The 18,416-nt window shown below is 39.2% G+C and overlaps 3 protein-coding genes across 6 annotated transcripts; 1 reads left to right on the top strand and 2 right to left on the bottom strand.

The window, feature by feature from the left end:
• Window positions 1-3,798: 3,798 nt before the first annotated feature.
• LOC145952182 (uncharacterized) lies at window positions 3,799-4,446 on the bottom strand. The gene has a single exon (XM_083064406.1). The coding sequence runs from the start codon at window positions 4,444-4,446 to the stop codon at window positions 3,799-3,801; it is 648 nt and encodes a 215-aa protein (XP_082920532.1).
• Window positions 4,447-4,638: 192 nt separating this feature from the next.
• LOC109815012 (uncharacterized) lies at window positions 4,639-7,887 on the bottom strand. The gene has a single exon (XM_020379581.2). The coding sequence runs from the start codon at window positions 7,885-7,887 to the stop codon at window positions 4,639-4,641; it is 3,249 nt and encodes a 1,082-aa protein (XP_020235170.2).
• Window positions 7,888-14,093: 6,206 nt separating this feature from the next.
• LOC109815017 (Adenine nucleotide alpha hydrolases-like superfamily protein) lies at window positions 14,094-17,820 on the top strand. 4 transcript variants are annotated; one of them, XM_020379594.3, is made up of 5 exons: window positions 14,094-14,421; window positions 14,516-14,625; window positions 15,413-15,531; window positions 16,068-16,198; window positions 17,295-17,820. In XM_020379594.3, the coding sequence occupies exons 1-4, from the start codon at window positions 14,142-14,144 to the stop codon at window positions 16,162-16,164; spliced, it is 606 nt and encodes a 201-aa protein (XP_020235183.1). In that variant the 5' UTR covers window positions 14,094-14,141; the 3' UTR covers window positions 16,165-16,198; window positions 17,295-17,820. The 4 variants fall into 4 exon arrangements, with proteins under 4 accessions (XP_020235183.1, XP_020235184.1, XP_020235182.1 ...); XM_020379595.3 differs by lacking the exon at window positions 17,295-17,820 and adding an exon at window positions 16,421-16,629; XM_020379593.3 differs by lacking the exon at window positions 17,295-17,820 and adding an exon at window positions 16,421-16,629 and having other exon boundaries at window positions 16,068-16,202.
• Window positions 17,821-18,416: the final 596 nt, after the last annotated feature.

Here is an 18,416-nt window from a genome sequence, read left to right as displayed (position 1 = left end):
AGTTCATCAGTTGCTCCATCGCCTCGGCCAGAACAAGACAATCGGACTCCTCCTTCGCCGACCCGCAAGCATAAAAAAGGGAAGAAAGGGAAGGAAGTGACCGAAGAGAGGCATAAGAGAAAAGCTGCCGAGGAGAGGCCTGAGAAAACCAAAAGGTCGAAACAAACCGTGTCTTCACCAGGTGGAACGGTAATTTGCGTCCCCCCTGGGTTGATGTCTAGGGCCTTTTGGGGTGAAGGTGTGTCTGCCGATTCACTCGTTCGGCCGGAGGGCTTCTCAGAGCAGGGCCGAGAGTTACTGAGTCAGTTGGACGCAGTATCAAAGTGGAAATACTACTATGAACTGCAGTCTCAGTCCTTAGCCTTGGTGAACCAACTTGCTATGGGGCCGATCAGTGAATTGATGCAGATGAGGCAAAGATTGGAGGAGGCCGATAAAGCCGTGGTCGATGCCCGTGCAGCGACCGAGGGGGCCCTAGCTACGAATCGCCAGCTTGCAGCGGAGTTGGACGTGCAAAGGCGCAATAACGACACTCTTCGGCTGGACCTTCAAAAGGCAGAAAACGAGGGGAAGCGTCGAGCCGAAGAGGCCCAGGCCGAGATAGAGAGGGTTAAGGAGGACGCGAAGGATCACATAGTGGCCCAGCATGAGGCCGGTTTTCGTCATGCTCTTCGGCAAGCACGATACTTCGGCCGTTTTCACGAGGACTTTGAGTTTGATATGAGCAAGGACTTCTATCAAGGGTCGTTCATGTCGTTCAGGGAGATGCCCGCCGGGGCTGTGCCTGATAATGAGGAGCCGAATGACACTCCCGAGGAAGAAACGCAAGGTGCTTTGGATGACGAGGCTGAGGATGAGCAACCTGAGCAGGAAGGTGAGCAAGACGACGAGCCGGGAACTCAAGATGATGCCCCCGTGAATCCTGAAGATTAAGTGATTCAATAGGCCGATAGAGCCTCTTTTTTTTTTGTATGAAAAAGGTCATTAGAACCTTCTGAATAAAAGTAGTGTTTTTTCTTTTATTCCGAACTAGTGCTTTATATTTTTGACTTATGAAATCCGGGGAGTTTTGCACAACACCGTATATTGCATAAGTTAATAACTGAACAATTCGTCCCAGGAAGGACCGAGTAAGATTAATTTGACCCTAACCGAGTAACCTCATCCGGTGCTGTTTTCACCTTGGGAGAAAATCGAATGGAGCCGTTCGGGATAGAATGCTTTTGAGTTAAAACCGACTTGAGTCATTCGGGATTGATGTTTCTCGAGTCAAAACCGAATGGAGTCATTCGGAATTGATGCCTTTTAGGTCAAAACCGAATGGAGTCATTCGGAATTGATGCTTTTCGAGTCAAAATCGAATTGAAGTCATTCGGAATTGATGCTTTTCGGGTCAAAACCGAATAGAGTCATTCGGAATTAACTCCTTTTGAGTCAAAACCGAATGAAGTCATTCGGAATTAATGCCTATTAGGTCAAAACCGAATGGAGTCATTCGGAATTGGAGCCTTTTGAGTCAAAACCGAATGAAGTCATTCGGAATTAATGTCTTTTAGGTCAAAACCGAATGGAGTCATTCGGAATTGGAGCCTTTTGAGTCAAAACCGAATGAAGTTATTCGGAGTTGATACCTTTTGAGTTAAAACCGAATGGAGTCATTCGGAATTAATGCCTTTTAGGTCGAAACTGAATGGAGTCATTCGGAATTGATGCCTTTTAGGTCAAAACCGAATGGAGTCATTCGGAATTAGAGCCTTTTGAGTCAAAACCGAATGAAGTTATTCGGAGTTGATGCCTTTTGAGTTAAAACCGAATAGAGTCATTCGAAATTAATGCCTTTTAGGTCGAAACCGAATGGAGTCATTCGGAATTGATGCCTTTTAGGTCAAAACCGAATGGAGTCATTCGGAATTGATGCCTTTTAGGTCAAAACCGAATTGAGTCATTCGGAATTGGAGCCTTTAGAGTCAAAACCGAATGGAGTCATTCGAAATTGATGCCTTTTGAGTTAAAACCGAATGGAGTCATTCGGAATTGATTCTGAGAAGGTACATCCTTGGCCGAGTTGGTTACTTGGGAGGGAAACCTTGGTTGAGATTTGAAGGTACGTCCTTGGCCGAGTTGGTTACTCGGGAGGGAAACCTTGGGTGATATTTGAAGGTACGTCCTTGGCCGAGTTGGTTACTCAGGAGGGAAACCTTGAGTTTTGAAGGTACGTCCTTGGTCGAGTTGGTTACTCGGGAGGGAAACCTTGGTTGAGATTTGAAGGTACATCCTTGGCCGAGTTGGTTACTCGAGAGGGAAACCTTTGGTGAGATTTGAAGGTACATCCTTGGCCGAGTTGGTTACTCGGGAGGGAAACCTTGAGATTTGAAGGTACATCCTTGGCCGAGTTGGTTACTCGGGAGGGAAACCTTTTTGGAGTACAGCTTAAGTAAGAAACGATAAGACTAAGCTGAAATGCATTTCATTTATATGTGCCTCGTTAAAAACCTTGTCGGCCAGAACCTCTTTTCACTTTTTTATAAGAGGAAAAAAGACCGATCAAGGAAAAGAGTGCACTCTGCATGTATACATGGATCACTAACTTTACACAAAACATTGCTAACTAAAATATGCCTTCAAGTGAGTTGAGTTCCATGTTCTTGGAATGACCTTTCCCGAAAGCTCCTCAAGCTTGTAGGCACCGTTATCCAAAGAGTGGCGGATTCTGAATGGGCCGTCCCAGTTGGCTGCTAATTTACCTTCACGGGGGTTACGCCTTGCCGATCCTTGAACGCGCCATACTAGATCTCCTTCCTTGAAACATCGCTTTGAAAGGGTGGAATTGAAGCGCCTGGTCATCCTTTGCTTGCATGATTCGGCTATGATACGTGCCTTGTCACGGACTTCATCGATGACATCGATTTCTGCTCTAAGAGATGAGTTGTTGCTTTCTTCATCAAAATGCAGTCGGCGAAAAGAAGGTTCACGTACTTCCATGGGAATCATGGCATCAGTGCCGTATGTCAATCGAAACGGGGTTTCCCTTGTTGTGGATTGAGGCGTACATCTATAAGCCCACAAAACTTCTACTAGTTCTTCAGACCAGGCGCCCTTAGAATCTCCCAAGCGCTTTTTCAACTCTGTTAAGATGACTTTATTCGCCGCCTCGGCTTGTTCGTTCGATTGAGGATGTTCAACCGATGTGAATCGGTGCCGTATGCCTAAGTCTTGGATGAACTTGTTCAACTTTTGATCTGTGAATTGGAGACCATTGTCGGTTACAATGGCATATGGTATACCGAAGCGCGTGACAATGTTCTTCCACAAAAACTTCTGCACCATACCAGCTGTGATCGTTGCTAATGGCTCGGCCTCAATCCACTTTGTGAAGTAATCGATTGCGACCAACAAAAATTTGCATTGGCCTTTGGCAAGGGGGAACGGACCAAGGATGTCCATCCCCCAAAGCGCAAACGGCCAAGGAGCGCTAATACTGTGCAACTCTTCAGCCGAGGCGTGAATAATATTTCCGTGGCGCTGGCATTGCATGCATCGCTTTACAAATTCAGCACAATCAGTTTTAAGAGTTGGCCAGTAGTACCCGGCTCTCAACACTTTGGCTGCTAGAGTTCTTCCACCCGAGTGAGACCTACAAATCCCTTCATGGATTTCTCTTAGCACGTAATTTGCTTGTGTTGAATCAATGCACTTCAATAACGGAGTGGAGAAGCCTTTTCGGTACAATTCCCCGTTTACTACTGAGTATCGGGCTGCCTGTGCGCGGAGTTTCTTGGCGACGGAAGGCTCGGTTGGTTATTTTCCCAACTCGATATAATTCATTATGTCGGAGATCCAGGTCTGTTGAGGTTCATCAACCGGCATACACTCATGCGATTTCACACTAGGAGTTGCGAGGTCGAGATGAAGAGTAGTTCGAAGCTGCCCTGGTTTTCGGCTACTGCTGGCCAGCCGAGCCAACTGATCGGCGCGTTCATTGCGTTCTCTAGGGGTATGCTTGACCTGGACTTCTTCGATGGCATTGCGTGCATTCCTAAACAAATGGTAATATTTCAACAAGTTGGGGTCTTTCACCTGGAAGTGATCATTGACCTGTTCCGAGACAATTTTTGAATTTGTCCAACACACTATTTGCCGAGCACCAACTTCTTGGGCGAGTCTTAACCCTGCCAACAATGCCTCGTATTCGGCCTGATTATTGGAGGTCTTGAATGCAAATCGTAGGGACTGTTTGAGTATCAATCCGGACGGTCCTTCAAGGATCACTCCTGCTCCGCAACCTTGGTTATTTGAAGACCCATCTACGTGCATTGTCCACGGGTCACTTACAAAATGGCCTTTCGGCTGCAATTCGTTCACAAAATCAGCCAAACATTGGGATTTAATAGGGCCTCGTGCTTCAAAGGGGATGTCAAACTCCGAAAGCTCAATTGACCAAGCCATCATTCGGCCGGCCAACTCTGGCTTGCACAGTACCTTGGCAATCGGGCAGTCAGTCCGAACCACGACATGATGACTTTGAAAATATTGGCAGAGCCATCGAGCCGCGTGTACCAGCCCCAGCGCCACATTCTCCAAGAGTTGGTATCTTGTTTCGGCTTCTTGTAGCAGCCGGCTGATAAAATACACTCGCCGTTACTCGCCGTTTTCCTGTACTATAACGGCGCTTATGGCTTCATTTGATACACACAAATACACCACCATATCTGCCTGCGGATCGGGTTTAGAGAGAACAGGAGGGGAGCCGAGACGTTGCTTCAACTCATTGAAGGCCTTTTCACAACCGACGGACCATTCAAACTTCTTGACCTTCTTTAACAAACCTATAATAGGCTTTGCAATCTCTGCGAGACATGGTAGAAATCTTGAAAGAGATGTGAGTCGTCCAGCCAACTTCTGAACCTCCTTGAGGTTTTGGGGACTTCTCATATCGATGATTGCCTGACACTTGTCGGGGTTGGCTTCAATGCCCCTTGCCAAAAGCATGAAATCGAGAAATTTTCCACCCGATACGCCGAACACGCATTTTTCTGGATTGAGCCGCATGTCAAATTTGCGGAGTTGCTGGAATACTTCGGAGAGATCATCTATGTGCTGGGTGATGCCTTCGGACTTGACAACCATATCATCGACATATACCTCCATATTCCTGCCAAGTTGGTTTCGAAAGATATTATTCATCAATCTCTGGTAAGTTGCTCCTGCATTCTTTAAACCGAAAGGCATCACACGATAACAATAATTAGCTGAGTCAGTGATGAAAGCCGTCTTTTCTTCATCGTGGGGATGCATTCGGATTTGATTGTATCCCAAATAAGCGTCTAGGAAGGAGAGGACCTTATGACCCGATGCACCGTCAACCAACCGATCTATGTTTGGGAGTGGGTAAGCATCTTTTGGGCAAGCTTTGTTGAGATTAGTGTAGTCAGTGCACATTCTCCACTTGCCGTTTGGTTTTTTAACCATGACTACATTTGCCAACCACGTAGTGTATTGAACTTCCCGGATGAATCTAGCCTCAAGTAACTTTGCCACTTCAACTTCCACTGCTAATTTTTGATCGGTCCCCATTTTTCTTTTACGTTGAGCAACTGGTCGTGCCTCAGCGTATATTGACAATTTATGACACATAACACCCATATCTATGTCGGGCATGTCGAATGGTGTCCATGCAAACAGGTCCTTGTTCCGACTGATCACAAGGCTTAAGATTGAGCAGTCTTCCTTGGACATATCGGCGCCGATGTATGTGACTTGCGTGGGAAGTACACCGAGCTGTAACTGGACTTTCTCGTCAATCGGTTCGACACGTTCTTCATCGTTCATTCGTGGGTTAAGATCCCAGTCGACCGACTCGTCTGATGTTGAAGGGGTTATGGCATGAACACGTTTGGATTTTTGTCGTCTTTCTTCGACGGGAGATATGCGCAGACTGGCGAAATAGCATTCCCGAGCAGCCTTCTGATCGGCGTGGATTGTAAGGATCTCCCCTAGCATATTCAATGATGGCCGACCGAGGAGGATATTATAGGACGTGTTGGCATGCACCACAATATATTTTACCTGAATTTCTCTGCTTTCTTGTTCGTCAAAACAAAAACGAGTGAATAGCTTGATATATCCCTTAGTGCTTACTCGTTCTCCTGAGAAACCGACCAACGGGTCATCGTAAGGGATCAACTCCGTCTCGGAAATACCTAACTGCCTGAAGGTATTCCAGTATAAAATATCCGCCGAACTGCCCTGGTCAACCAACGTTTTCTTGACTATGCAGTTGTGAATTTCCACACTGATCACCATTGGATCGTCCTGCACGGGGTCGATGCCTTGAAAGTCGGCGTCAGTGAAAGTTATGGTTGGTAGTCTTCGGGAAGGCTGCCTATCAACGGCGTGAACCGAGCGAATAGCACGTAAATGTCTTTTTTGAGCCGAGGAAGTTGATCCTCCCTCGGCGAACCCCCCTGTGATTGTATTGATGACCCTCCTATGCGCCGCCGAGGGGTCATCCTTTCTATCGCGAGACCTACTTCGGTCGCGCCGAGTCCTCTCAGAGTTATCATGTCGGTGCCGATCTTGGTGTCGTTCTTGGTGTCGAGGTTGATATGCTGAGCGAGGCCGAGATGAGCCGGACCGATCGACGAAGTTATGAAGCTGTCCCTGCTTGATCAAATCTTCTATTTTGTCCCTAAGTGCAGCACACTCCTCGGTAGAATGTCCACGGTTGCGATGGTACCTGCAAGATTTGCTGGTATCTGCCCGTGGTGGGGTAGAAGCTCTCTTCGGGACCGCTAATACTTCAGACGCGAGGACTTTTTCTAGCACCGCTGCCCTGCTGGCATTTAGGGGAGTGTAGTGAGAGTATTTCGGCCCACGAGTGGGTCGGTCTCGCAGTGTTATTTCTTTGCCTTTCCCTCTGAAAGGTTGTTCTGCGGGCTTTTCAGTCTTGCTTAGGGACTCGGCACGGGCCTGATTACGGTATTCAACTAACTCCTCCATTTGCATATACTTGTCGGCCCTTCTTCGTAAATCGTTCATGTCCGAAGGAGGCTTTTTGCAAATGCTGTTGACGAACGGCCCCGGCTTCAATGCCGTTGTGAGGTGATGGAGTGCTACGGCCGGATTAAGGTCTCGGATTTCCAACGCTACTTTGTTAAACCGATCCATGAAGGTCCGAAGAGACTCCTTCTTGTCCTGCCGAAGGCTTACCAATGATAGAGAGGTCAAGCTATGGGGACGACTTGTTGCGAACTGGATGGTAAACTGTGAGGATAAAGTGTTGAACGAATCGATTGAGTTAGGAGGTAGCCGAGTGAACCAACTCAAAGCCCTGCCTTTAAGAGACGCCGGAAAGATCCGACACAAAGCTGCATCATCCGTGGTGCTCAAGGTTACCTGCGTGAGAAAAACATCAAGATGTTCATCAGGGTCGGTTGTACCATCATATTTATCAATGGGCAACGATTTCCAGTTATCAAGCAAGGGCAACTGCATAATGGAGGATGTGAAAGGGTGCCGATGTGAGCCGATGGTTGCCACGTCGGCGGGTCGTCCGACCGTATGCAAGGCCGAAGGTGATTTTGCTGGTGCCGCGGCCGAGCCGTGAGGAATCGATGTGCGGATCTCATGAGATTGATAAGACCCTTGTGTCTGAGTAGTGGTGGGATGAGTAGGCTTCCACGAAGAATCTTGATTTTTTAATGCCTCATTTTCGGCTCTTAAGGCCGAAAGCTCCCTCGCATCCTTCTCCCGTTGTTGCTTCATCGTGGCCATTTCCTGTTTCAGCAAACGCACTGTTTCGAACAGATCAGTTTCATCAACAACCTCGACATGTTCCTCCTCTTCTGTATGATGATCTTCTGTGTTGGTTCTCCTTGTCTTCGCCATAGCTCAATTCGGTAGACTCTGCTGCTGTCTTAATTTGTCTTCTCAGTTTTCTCGGTTCGGCCCCACGGTGGGCACCAAAATGTACCTGTCTGAAGGGCACACTAGTAACCTTCTCGTATTCTGAGGGCCGAACGAGAGTTTCGATCGAATATTTCGGTGAGGGGGAGGTACCTGCAAAAGGCACTCCAACGCTCAAGTCAGGACAAAGCACAAGTATCGATAGTAATTAATGAACAGTGACGTTACCTCGTGACATGAGCTATTTATACTGACATTTATGGGCCCGGATTCCCATGGGCCCTGCAACAGGATTACCAGATTAGGTAATACGCCTCTAATCGACTTATTGGTATGATTAACTCTTAATCCCTAATTAGGGGGAGTCCTTAACTCTTCATTAATGGGAATCTGGATCTATGGATCATGTGGTAGCTAATCGGCCACCTGGTTCGGCCACTCGGGTGCCGATTAGGTGTCGGCTATCAAGTGGCCGAGTGACCGAGCCAGGTGGTCGAATAACCCTGCTAGTACAAGTCACATGTTAAAAAATATATAATTTGTTACTTGATTTGGACAGTGTCGTTCTTCTTCCTTTTCTATATATATATTTTTATTATATAAAGTTAGATTAAGACATAAATAAAATATATATAAAACATGTTACCCAATTTGAACAATAGTACATTTTGATAATTTTACTTTTGTAGTTATAACAATTAATATTTAAATAAAACAAAATTTAAAATATTAAATATTATAAAAAAAATATTGTAAAATAAATTATATAATAGAATATTATTATTTTAGAAAAAATTATCTACCTCACCAACGAGCACTTTATAAAGTACTTCATGTTAGATTTGTTCTTAAAAAAAATATCCAGCCACCATTTATACTTACTCCTGTTAGGATTCTATCCAATCCATTGTCATTTATACCTACAAATAGATTGATAATAATAAAATAAAATAAAAATAAATTGGATTTATATACTCTTTTTTTTTTACCTATAAATAGGTTGATAATAATAAAAATAAAGCAAAGAACATTGGATTGTATATACTTTTATTTTTACTTTGTCCACCACGCAAAACATGAAAAATGTTTTAATTATTATGAAACTTAATAAATATATTATACATGTCAATTTTGATTTGGATGCAATGTATAAATTGTTTTCAATCAATCAAAAAATTATTTACTTTATATTTATTGGAAAAACTATGTATTTTCTTTTCATAAAAAAAATGTAAATCTTATTACTTGATTATTTATGAAAATATGGACTTTAACGGTTTCACTTATAAAAATGAAGAAAATTGTCGGCATCAATTACTCAAAATCAACTTGAATATATAAATTACGTTACAGAAGCAAGAAAAATCAAAATAGTTGGTCTGGGATAAATTAGGGTGGCTTTGTTGTTCAAAAGTCCAAAGTCCAAAGCACGCGAAAAAGAGGAAGAAGAAAAGAAGACCAAAATTATAACCACGATCACACTAGACAGCCGAGAATATAATGCCTGTTTCTTGTCAAAGTGGTTAAGGATCCTTTCATGGATGCATGCCTTCATTTTTCTTTTTTGGTTGGCAACTTTCTCAAACCGTCGTTGAAATTATTTAAAGTTTGAGTCTCCATAATAATTTTCTGACCAATTTTCTTTTAGCAATTTCACACGTCACTGCTGTCCTACTCATTAATCTTGAAAGTATATAATATATTTACTTTAAAGTAAGTTTTGATATATTTATTTCACTTAATAACTTATATTTTATATTAAATTTTAATAATTTAATTATTGAATTAAAAAATTTTAATGTAAGAATTAAGTATATAATTTTTTTTAAAATTATATAATATTTATTATATAGATTCAAATCAATATATTATATAATTAATTCTTTGTTAATTTAAATTAACAAAACTAAATATTAAATATTTTTTATAAAATATTAAAATTAATTTATATATTAATAATTTTTAACTTAATAATTAAATTATTAAAATTTAATATAAAATATAAATAAAATAAATTTATTAAAACTTACTCTTAAAATCAATTTATCCATCCTCTATGAGACATATAAATTTATATAGAGGATATTCTATTATATTTTATACAGTATTTTGAAAATTAGAACCGAACTCAAGGACTTTATCGCAAGATTTCATAATTCTATCGTAATACAACGAGGAACGGAGTAATGATATTTAAATATATATTTTGAATACTGTGTAATAAATTGTTTTTATACTTTTGTGTTAATTTTTCTTCTAATACTGACTATTTGAAGGGAGGAAAGAAAAAATTAGATCGACTTTTATACAACATTTTTAAAAGGAAATTTTCATTCTTGTAAAATTTGCCAAATTCGTTTTTTGTTTTTAATTTCTTTCGTCTTGATTTAGTGTCTCAAATACAAAATGTTTTTTTACTAATAAAAAATACAAAATATCTTTTATTCAAGTATTACTTTTGTTCTTATTTATACCATCTAATTTAAAATAATTATTTATTTTTTATATATATAATGTAACGACCCACCTGGTCAATACACACAGCACAGCACACTAGAATATTACACAGAAACGAACAAGTATATACATATAGGATCTAAAATATATATATATATATACAAGGTCCAAATCCGTCTAGAATCAGAGTGTACAAAATACATCAAGCAAATGCTAACTAAGTAGCTAAATACATCAAAAGAATAAAAACTCCATCTGCCAGCTACAGACCCTCCTCAGCAAACACCAACCTAACCCTGCCCTGCTCCCATACATAGTATGATCATCGCAGTCCAAACTACATGGAAACAACAAAGGGTAAGCTAGTGAAAAGAAACAACATACATATATAAATATGTGGATAGTAAACAGCTACAGCTATCAGCACATCAATCAGCTTAACAAAAACAGCTTAAAATACCACAACATTCAGCAATAACAGCACCGACTTAACGGCTATAACAGCACCACATTAGTGGCTATAATAGCACTGACATAGCGGCAATAACATCATCACAATAGTGACAATAACAGTACCGACATAACGGCTATAACAGCACCACAATAGTGGCTATAAAGCATAAACAACAATAAAACATACAATGCGTCGTCACGCATATCAGCTCAGAGATCTCCTACAACAGCTCAGCCTTACGGCCTACAACAATTTATATCAGCATACAGCACAGCACAACTTACAGCAATATCAACTTACAGCACGGCTAAACAGCTTACAACACAGCATTATTGTCTTACAGCACATCTAAACAACTCACAACACAACAATATACATCAAATACAACTTAAATCAGCATACAGCACAGCTCAGCTTAACATCTAAACACAGCTCACAGCACAGCCAAAACATCCTTAATCAGCAATAACATCTAACAGCACGGCATATTCATCAATTTCAGCTCAGTTCAGCATATATCTACATTTTGTCAGCAAATTTCAACACATAAAATCATCATCTCATCCGCGCGCGCCCGGCGCACTGATGATCGCGCCCGGCGTGGCACAACTAGAGAGCACCAAGGATCATCGCGCCCGACGCAATTCCTATTGTGCCCGACGTGATAGGAGGCAGAGACCTCACAAGGTCTCATAAGCCCGGCGTGCAAACCCGCGCTCGACGCAGGGTAAGTAGAGACCTTCCCAGGGTCTCACGCCCGACGCAATATAAATTGTGCCCGGCGCCACCTCTGGCAGAGACTTCCAAGGAGTCTTTACGCCCGGCGAGACCAAGTCACGCCCGGCGTCACACTATAATCACCAATCAACCTAAGCACCTAAAACAACTTTCAACTTAACCAAATCACTAACTGTGAAATGGCAACCTTCACATAAAACAACGTATCAGGAGTTATACTACTCCTACCATGCTCATCATTATCTCATATGAAAGATAAGAAGATTTCCTACAAATCTCATGAAGACACCAAGTCTTAATTCCTTCATCTACCTTGTTAAAAATTCTAAAAACCGCAACAGCTATAACCAATGCTGGCAGCTTAACCCCTCTTCACTAAAACAGCCATATATGGAGTTATAGAACTCCTTTTTGGGTGATTCTAGCGCCATTGGAAAGCTAACATCCAAGGCTACAACTTTCATGGAGACTATAAAGTCAAATTCTGAAAGAAAAACGCACGCCAGGCTCATTAAAATCACGCCCGGCGCAATACTCGACGAGAGACCTACAGAGGTCTATTGCGCCCGGCGCAATTATCCTGCGCCCGACGCAGTATCAGTAACAAAAACATAAGATTCACGTCTGATAGTGCGCCCGACGTGGTTCTCCCCACGCCCGGCGTGATTCACCCAGGGATTCCCCATTTCAAATCACGCCCAGCGCGAAGAACTACGCCCGGTGCAATTTCAAACAGTAACCCACACCACTTCGAAGATTTCACCCAAAACTTGCAAAAATTAACATCCCCGGCACATGCAATCGGCCCAAAACATCACATTTTCATCCAACAACCCGAAAATACCAGCTTTTTCAACATGCATCCATCAATCATCAAAAACCCCAAATTTTTCATCAAAACCCCGAAACCCCGAAAACCCATTTTCCTCAACAACAGCCAACAATAATCAAATCATCAAACCATCAATGAGTTCTAAGCTCAAATTCGTACAGCTAGCATGAATCCTAGCTTCCCTTACCTAGGTGAGACGATTCCGAGCTCCGGGAAGAGAAAGACAATGAAGAAGAAGAAAAGAGCTTGAACGAGCGGAGAAGAGAGACGACTTCAGCTAGCTTCCACACTCACTCAGCTCTTAAGATCACCACAACCACCAAAGAATCAGAGAAATGAGACCAAGGACAAGGAGAGAAAACTCGAGCAAAGAGAGAGTGAGAATGAGTCAAGTGAGGAAAAGGAGAAAAAGAGGGAAAAGGGAGGCTACGGGGGGTCTTACATATAAGACTTAGTTTATAGTATTTGATGTATTACTTAGACTAAAATACACATAATTAAAATATATTTTCTTAATTTAATAAAATATATTTATTATAAATTATTTAAAAAAGTATTTGAATTAGTTAGAAGAGTGAACAATATTAATTATAAGAGAAAAATAGTGTAAAGTACATATTTTAATTAGTTAAGAGAAGAGTAAGTATTAATTAAGAGAAAAATGCGGTACAAGAATAATTTAAAATATATATATAAAAATAAAACATTTCCTTTGTTCATCACTTGAATTTTTTTCTTTAATTAAAAGTTTCATTTAAAATATTTCCTTTGTTCATCATTTTTTTTTCATTTTGTTTAATAATACTCTATATATCCTACAATGATTAAAATTTAAAGTTTTTACACTTAAATTAAGGATATATATATATATATATATATATATATATATATATTAATTTTTAAATATAATTTTATTAAAATTGTCCACTCTACCAAAATATAATTAATATCACATTAAAAACTAAAAATATTATTCATTTTAAAATATTTTTCAAATATTAAAACAACTATAATCATTATGGAAAGAAAAGATAATACTTAACATGATTTATATTGTTTTATTTTTTAAATGAATAATTTTAAGAAAATAATCGAAATAATTATTTTAATATAAATATAATAATATTTATTGTTTTAAAATTAAACAAAGAGATATATTTATTAATAACGCACTTTTAATTTTAAAAATATTATTTAAAAACTTTAATTATCTTTGTTACTATCTTAATAAAAAACTATAATTTTCATTATATTTTTTTCAATTTTTTGTTTTACCTATTCTCCTCTTTTCCCTTCAAATCCTTTTCGTCTTTCGAAGTCCAAACAAAACACAAAAGTATTTTATGAACAGTTTCCATACTTTAATAATATATCGTGAACAAGTTAACAACAAGGAGTAACTTATAGAGTTGTCGTTCTTATATTCATCCTTAAACTTTGAATAAAATAAAATATCATGTTGAACATGAGTTTTGAAAAGTTTTATCATTGAAAAAAATTATATATTTAATTTGCACTAAATATATATATATATATATATATATATATATATATCTTATTTTATAGACTATCCACGTCGGTGCATAGTCACTAAATTCATCAATTTAACGGTTCAATTAATAATAATTTTCTCAAGCAGAAAAAAAAAAGAAAAGAAAAAACTCAGGAACTCCACACCTTAACTAATTCTATTAAAAAAAAGGCCAATAATGTGATAAGGAGAAGTCAAAGAAGGAGGAGAGAAAAATAAAGAGAATGAGCAATGAAAGTGGGAGTGAGAAACGAAGAACACGACAGACACATTTGAGTCCAAGTCCAACGATGTCGAGTGGTGGAAACCTGAGTTGCGTGTTGGTGTCCGTTGATGGCAGCGAGGAAAGCATGAACGCGCTGCGTTGGGCATTCACCAACCTCAAGCTCCGATCCCCTGCGCCCGATTCCACCCATCCTCCTTCTTTCGTCATCTTCCACGTTCAATCTCCGCCCTCCATCGCCACCGGCCTCAATCCCGGTGCTATCCCCTTCGGTGGCCCCAGTACACTCCATTTTCCCATCTTTTTTACCCTTCTCTTCTATTCCATTTTTGAGTCCAACAAGTTAAACTCTGTTTTGTTCTTTGATTTTACTAGGTGACATCGAAGTTCCTGCTTTCACTGCCGCCATCGAAGCGCACCAGAAACGCATCACCAACGCAGTAATCAATCATGCCTTGGAAATATGCTCCGAATTCAACGTCACCGTGCGTTTTCCTTTCCTTTTTTTTTTTTTTTTGTACTTTTTGGGTATTTGAAACAGAATTTGGCTGTGGCTTTGACTAGTTTCTTATATCATGGCCAACCATGATTTGAATCTTTCTTAGGAGATGTATCTGGGCTTATTCTTCAAAAGAAAATATTTTTTGAACAGTATAGAAATTAAATTTTAGCTTTGCTAAGGAGCTTTAGCTGGGAATATAGTGTGTTTGAAAACTCACAAAATCATGTTGAATGAAAAAGACAGAAAATGTTACTTCTTTGGTTTGGTGGTTTGGAATGTGTATTTTTTCCATTCAAAGAATCTCAATAATAAAACAAACATGTCCATAGTATGAAAATTGTAAAGCTCATTGTTGGTACTATTGGTTCGACACAACAAGTACCTACCTTCAATCCTTGACTTGGACATAAAGTCACCACTAGTGAGACCGCTTTACTACAACTGAAAAGGGAGTCACTCCTCCTTGTCAAAAAAAAAAAACATATGAAAATTGCTCGTAAGTTTTAGGGCGTATTTGGGAATGAGTGGTTTTTGAGAAGGGTGGACAATTTTTTTAATTTTAAATCAAGGGAATCATACAATATTTATGAAAATAAATGTAATATTACGGCATTAAATTTATGTTAGTTTCTTATTTAAAAAATTATTTATTTATTTTTCCTTCAAATTGTTGTTAGAGTGGGATGCTACTTTTTTTGTGCAAGTGTTCCATTTCAAGTTGTTGTCAGATGTCAACTACTGTAGTTGATTTGTCTCTATATCTATGGCAGAGTAAGGTCAGATCCCATGTCGTTGTTGGAGATCCAAAGGAGAAGATTTGTGAAGCCGTGCAGGATTTGCATGCTGATGTGCTTGTGATGGGGTGTCGTTCATTTGGCCCCATTAAAAGGTACAAATTAACTAGTGACAAATCTTGATAATTGCCAGAAACTAGCGAAAAATCTTGATACATAAATTTGCACCCTCACACAGACTCACACTTTACCTTAGTAAGCCTGATTTGGACAGCATATATCACAAAAAATACTTAATAAACAATCTCCGCGATTATTCCCTTTTTTGAGAATGTTAACAAGTGCTAGGACATCTGTGGACCTATTGTTCTACTGGGGAAGTGTTATAGTACTGATGTGAATACAAACCCGAAACATGGACATAAAGTTATAAAGGCCTTCAATACACAACCAACTTCTTAACCTTTAATTTATTATTATTTTTCTTTATCTATAGTCATTTATCTCCAGAGACAGATAGATCTTCTATTTTCATTTTGGACATTAGACCAAATGTCTACATCATACTTAGTTGCATCAAACCCTGTGTTATATATGTATATATATATAACCCTTTTGTTAAGTTGATTTTGAAAGGGGAAATTCTGTGGACAGAAGGCCACTCATAATGTCTTATTCTTTTGACTTGCAGGATGTTCCTGGGAAGTGTTAGCAATTACTGTGCCCACAATGCTCCTTGCCCAGTCATTATTATCAAGGGAAATGACTGTGTCGTTAAGAAAAATTGATGCACTTCTACTATGCTATCATGACTCTTGATCAGTAGGTCTGGCTTCATTTTTATGTTGCACCCCTTAGATTGTTTAGGATTTGAGAGAAGAGTATGATATTTGATTTTGGTACAAGAACTGAGGGGTCTGTCTTTCTTTCTTTATTAATCAATCTAATTAGTGTGGAAAGCGGATAGCAATCTTGACTTCTTAGGGCTTATATAATTTGATAACTACCCTCCGTGGTTGAACTTTTAAATCTCAATATTTGCAGCTAATTGCTGATTTTGGCTGTTAGGGCACTCGTGTAATCTACATAAAGGAAAGTTGTCATGGATCACATATGACAGTGACACAGTGTGAAAGGACATCCCAAATAGGATTAGAAGTTGGAGTAAAAATATGGCTTGGAATCTGTAATCATTATGAATTTCTGAGTGATATTGCTAAGTAATATATTTTGTTTTGTCTTTTGTTTATTCATTTTATATAAGTTATATGACAGAAAGTGATTTATCTAAGGAATGATTTGATTTAAATTACGGTTTCTATCAAATAAAGGAAGGTGTCTGAAGGACAGAATATATCGCTTTTGCTTTCTAAACAAGTTTTCTTCTAGTTTCCCTAGTTGCTAACAGGAAGACTTGCCATCCTTGGTTGTGTTTTGATCTCTTTGTCCATAGTTTTTTTTCTCATTATTTGTCTTGTGTGCTACAGAGCATACTTCAATCAGAATCAACTCATAGATCATGTTTCTGGCTCTCATACACACAATGGATAGACAATACATACATAACTTGATGCTCAAGATCTATTCATCTCACTCTCATAATAAGTCACGCCTCACATTGATATGCACATAATGCACTGATATATATACATGGATATTTCGTACCCGTATTTTTTCATGTGGATGGTATTATCCTTAGCAACTAGCAGTTGCAATTTAATCATGTATCCCAGTTAATTAAAATTTAAAATACAAAAACAACTTGGTGTATTTTATTTTTGAAGTGGGGCATTTGATATTTACCTTCGATGTAGTTGCCTTTTATATTTTCTAGAACTCTTGCTACAGCAGAATCTTGCCGGCACTCACAATTTACAAAGTAGTGGGGTTCTGAAACAATTTCAATTTCATTTTTTAGGTTCTTTAGATGGGTTGCCAGTGCCACATTTCAGTTGCTGATGCCGCATCCTTGGTTGCCAAATTAATCAAGTCAAAGGCTTTATCGTCTTGGGATTTGCTTGCTTTGCTAGACCAGTGTTGTACCTCAGATTTGAAGCTTAAGTCTTTTTGTTGTGTAAATTGCTGGCCAGATCCTGCTACAAGTGCTGCTGCTGTGCGTGTGAAATTGTTGCCGTTAAGTGCTTTACAACTGTGCTATTACAACTTCAATTGTTGTCCCAAATGGTTCAAAGAGATATTTGACTCCAGAAGGTTTGTATTCGTGTTGAATTTATACAATGTTGTACACAAATGTCTCCTTACTACTGCCCCTTGGTCAGAGCCAGTTCTAATTGTGATATGCGATAAATTGGCCATTTGTCATGTACAAGTTTTCAAATTGAGAATGCAGCTAGTGTTGGCGGCAGCCTGCAGTGTGCCTTGCATTATCGACAGTGGTGAAGATTTTTCACTTTTGACAAGCAAACCAAGTTTCTTTGTAGTAATTTGATAGCGTTCTCAGGAATTTGATGATAGTAGTAATTTCCGATCTTATTTAAAGAGAACATGGATGAAATATTATGAAATATTAATTTAAATTTATAATAAAGCAAATAAAAGCAATGGTACAAATTTAATAGAAAACTTTATATGAGAAAGAGATTGGACTCAAATGTACTTTCTCACTCATTTAATCTTCATCAAATAAATATGATTCCAATTCTATTACTTTCACGTCCATTAATTAACTCAACTAGATTCCTCAAAATTGAGTACTAAAGTGATTAATCTTAAACATGATTCCTCTATGATTTTAAGATTAATACCTTGTATTAAGAACGATAACTTGAATAAAAATGGCTAACAAAATCAAGTATATTCCTAGAACAAGAGATTGTTAGGTGAATGATTCAATTTAGGCTTCTGAAAACGTTTTCCAATAAAGTTCAAAAATCAAATATCATAAAACAGGTGATCAAATCGAATTAAGCATTAGAAGAAGAATCAAACACAAGCAATAGAATTGAATATCATATAGATCTAAGAAGAAATAGAGTTAGTAGTTACACTGAATACAATCCAAGAGAAACTAGTCGCTTAT

The sequence above is a fragment of the Cajanus cajan genome, chromosome 9 (genome assembly GCF_000230855.2).
Source record: "Cajanus cajan strain Asha chromosome 9, NIPB_CcT2T_4, whole genome shotgun sequence".
Classification (NCBI taxonomy): Eukaryota; Viridiplantae; Streptophyta; class Magnoliopsida; order Fabales; family Fabaceae; genus Cajanus; species Cajanus cajan.
Note: the sequence above shows the minus strand (reverse complement) of the source record. Positions and strands in the feature narration are given on the sequence as shown.

Excerpts from the sequence above, each read along its gene's own strand:
- LOC145952182 (XM_083064406.1), bottom strand. The coding sequence starts at position 4,446 with ATGGCTTGGTCAATTGAGCTTTCGGAGTTTGACATCCCCTTTGAAGCA.
- LOC109815012 (XM_020379581.2), bottom strand. The coding sequence starts at position 7,887 with ATGGCGAAGACAAGGAGAACCAACACAGAAGATCATCATACAGAAGAG.
- LOC109815017 (XM_020379594.3), top strand. The coding sequence starts at position 14,142 with ATGAGCAATGAAAGTGGGAGTGAGAAACGAAGAACACGACAGACACAT. Across the intron at positions 14,422-14,515 it reads TATCCCCTTCGGTGGCCCCA|GTGACATCGAAGTTCCTGCT; the intron begins GTACACTCCATT and ends TGATTTTACTAG. Across the intron at positions 14,626-15,412 it reads GCTCCGAATTCAACGTCACC|AGTAAGGTCAGATCCCATGT; the intron begins GTGCGTTTTCCT and ends TATCTATGGCAG.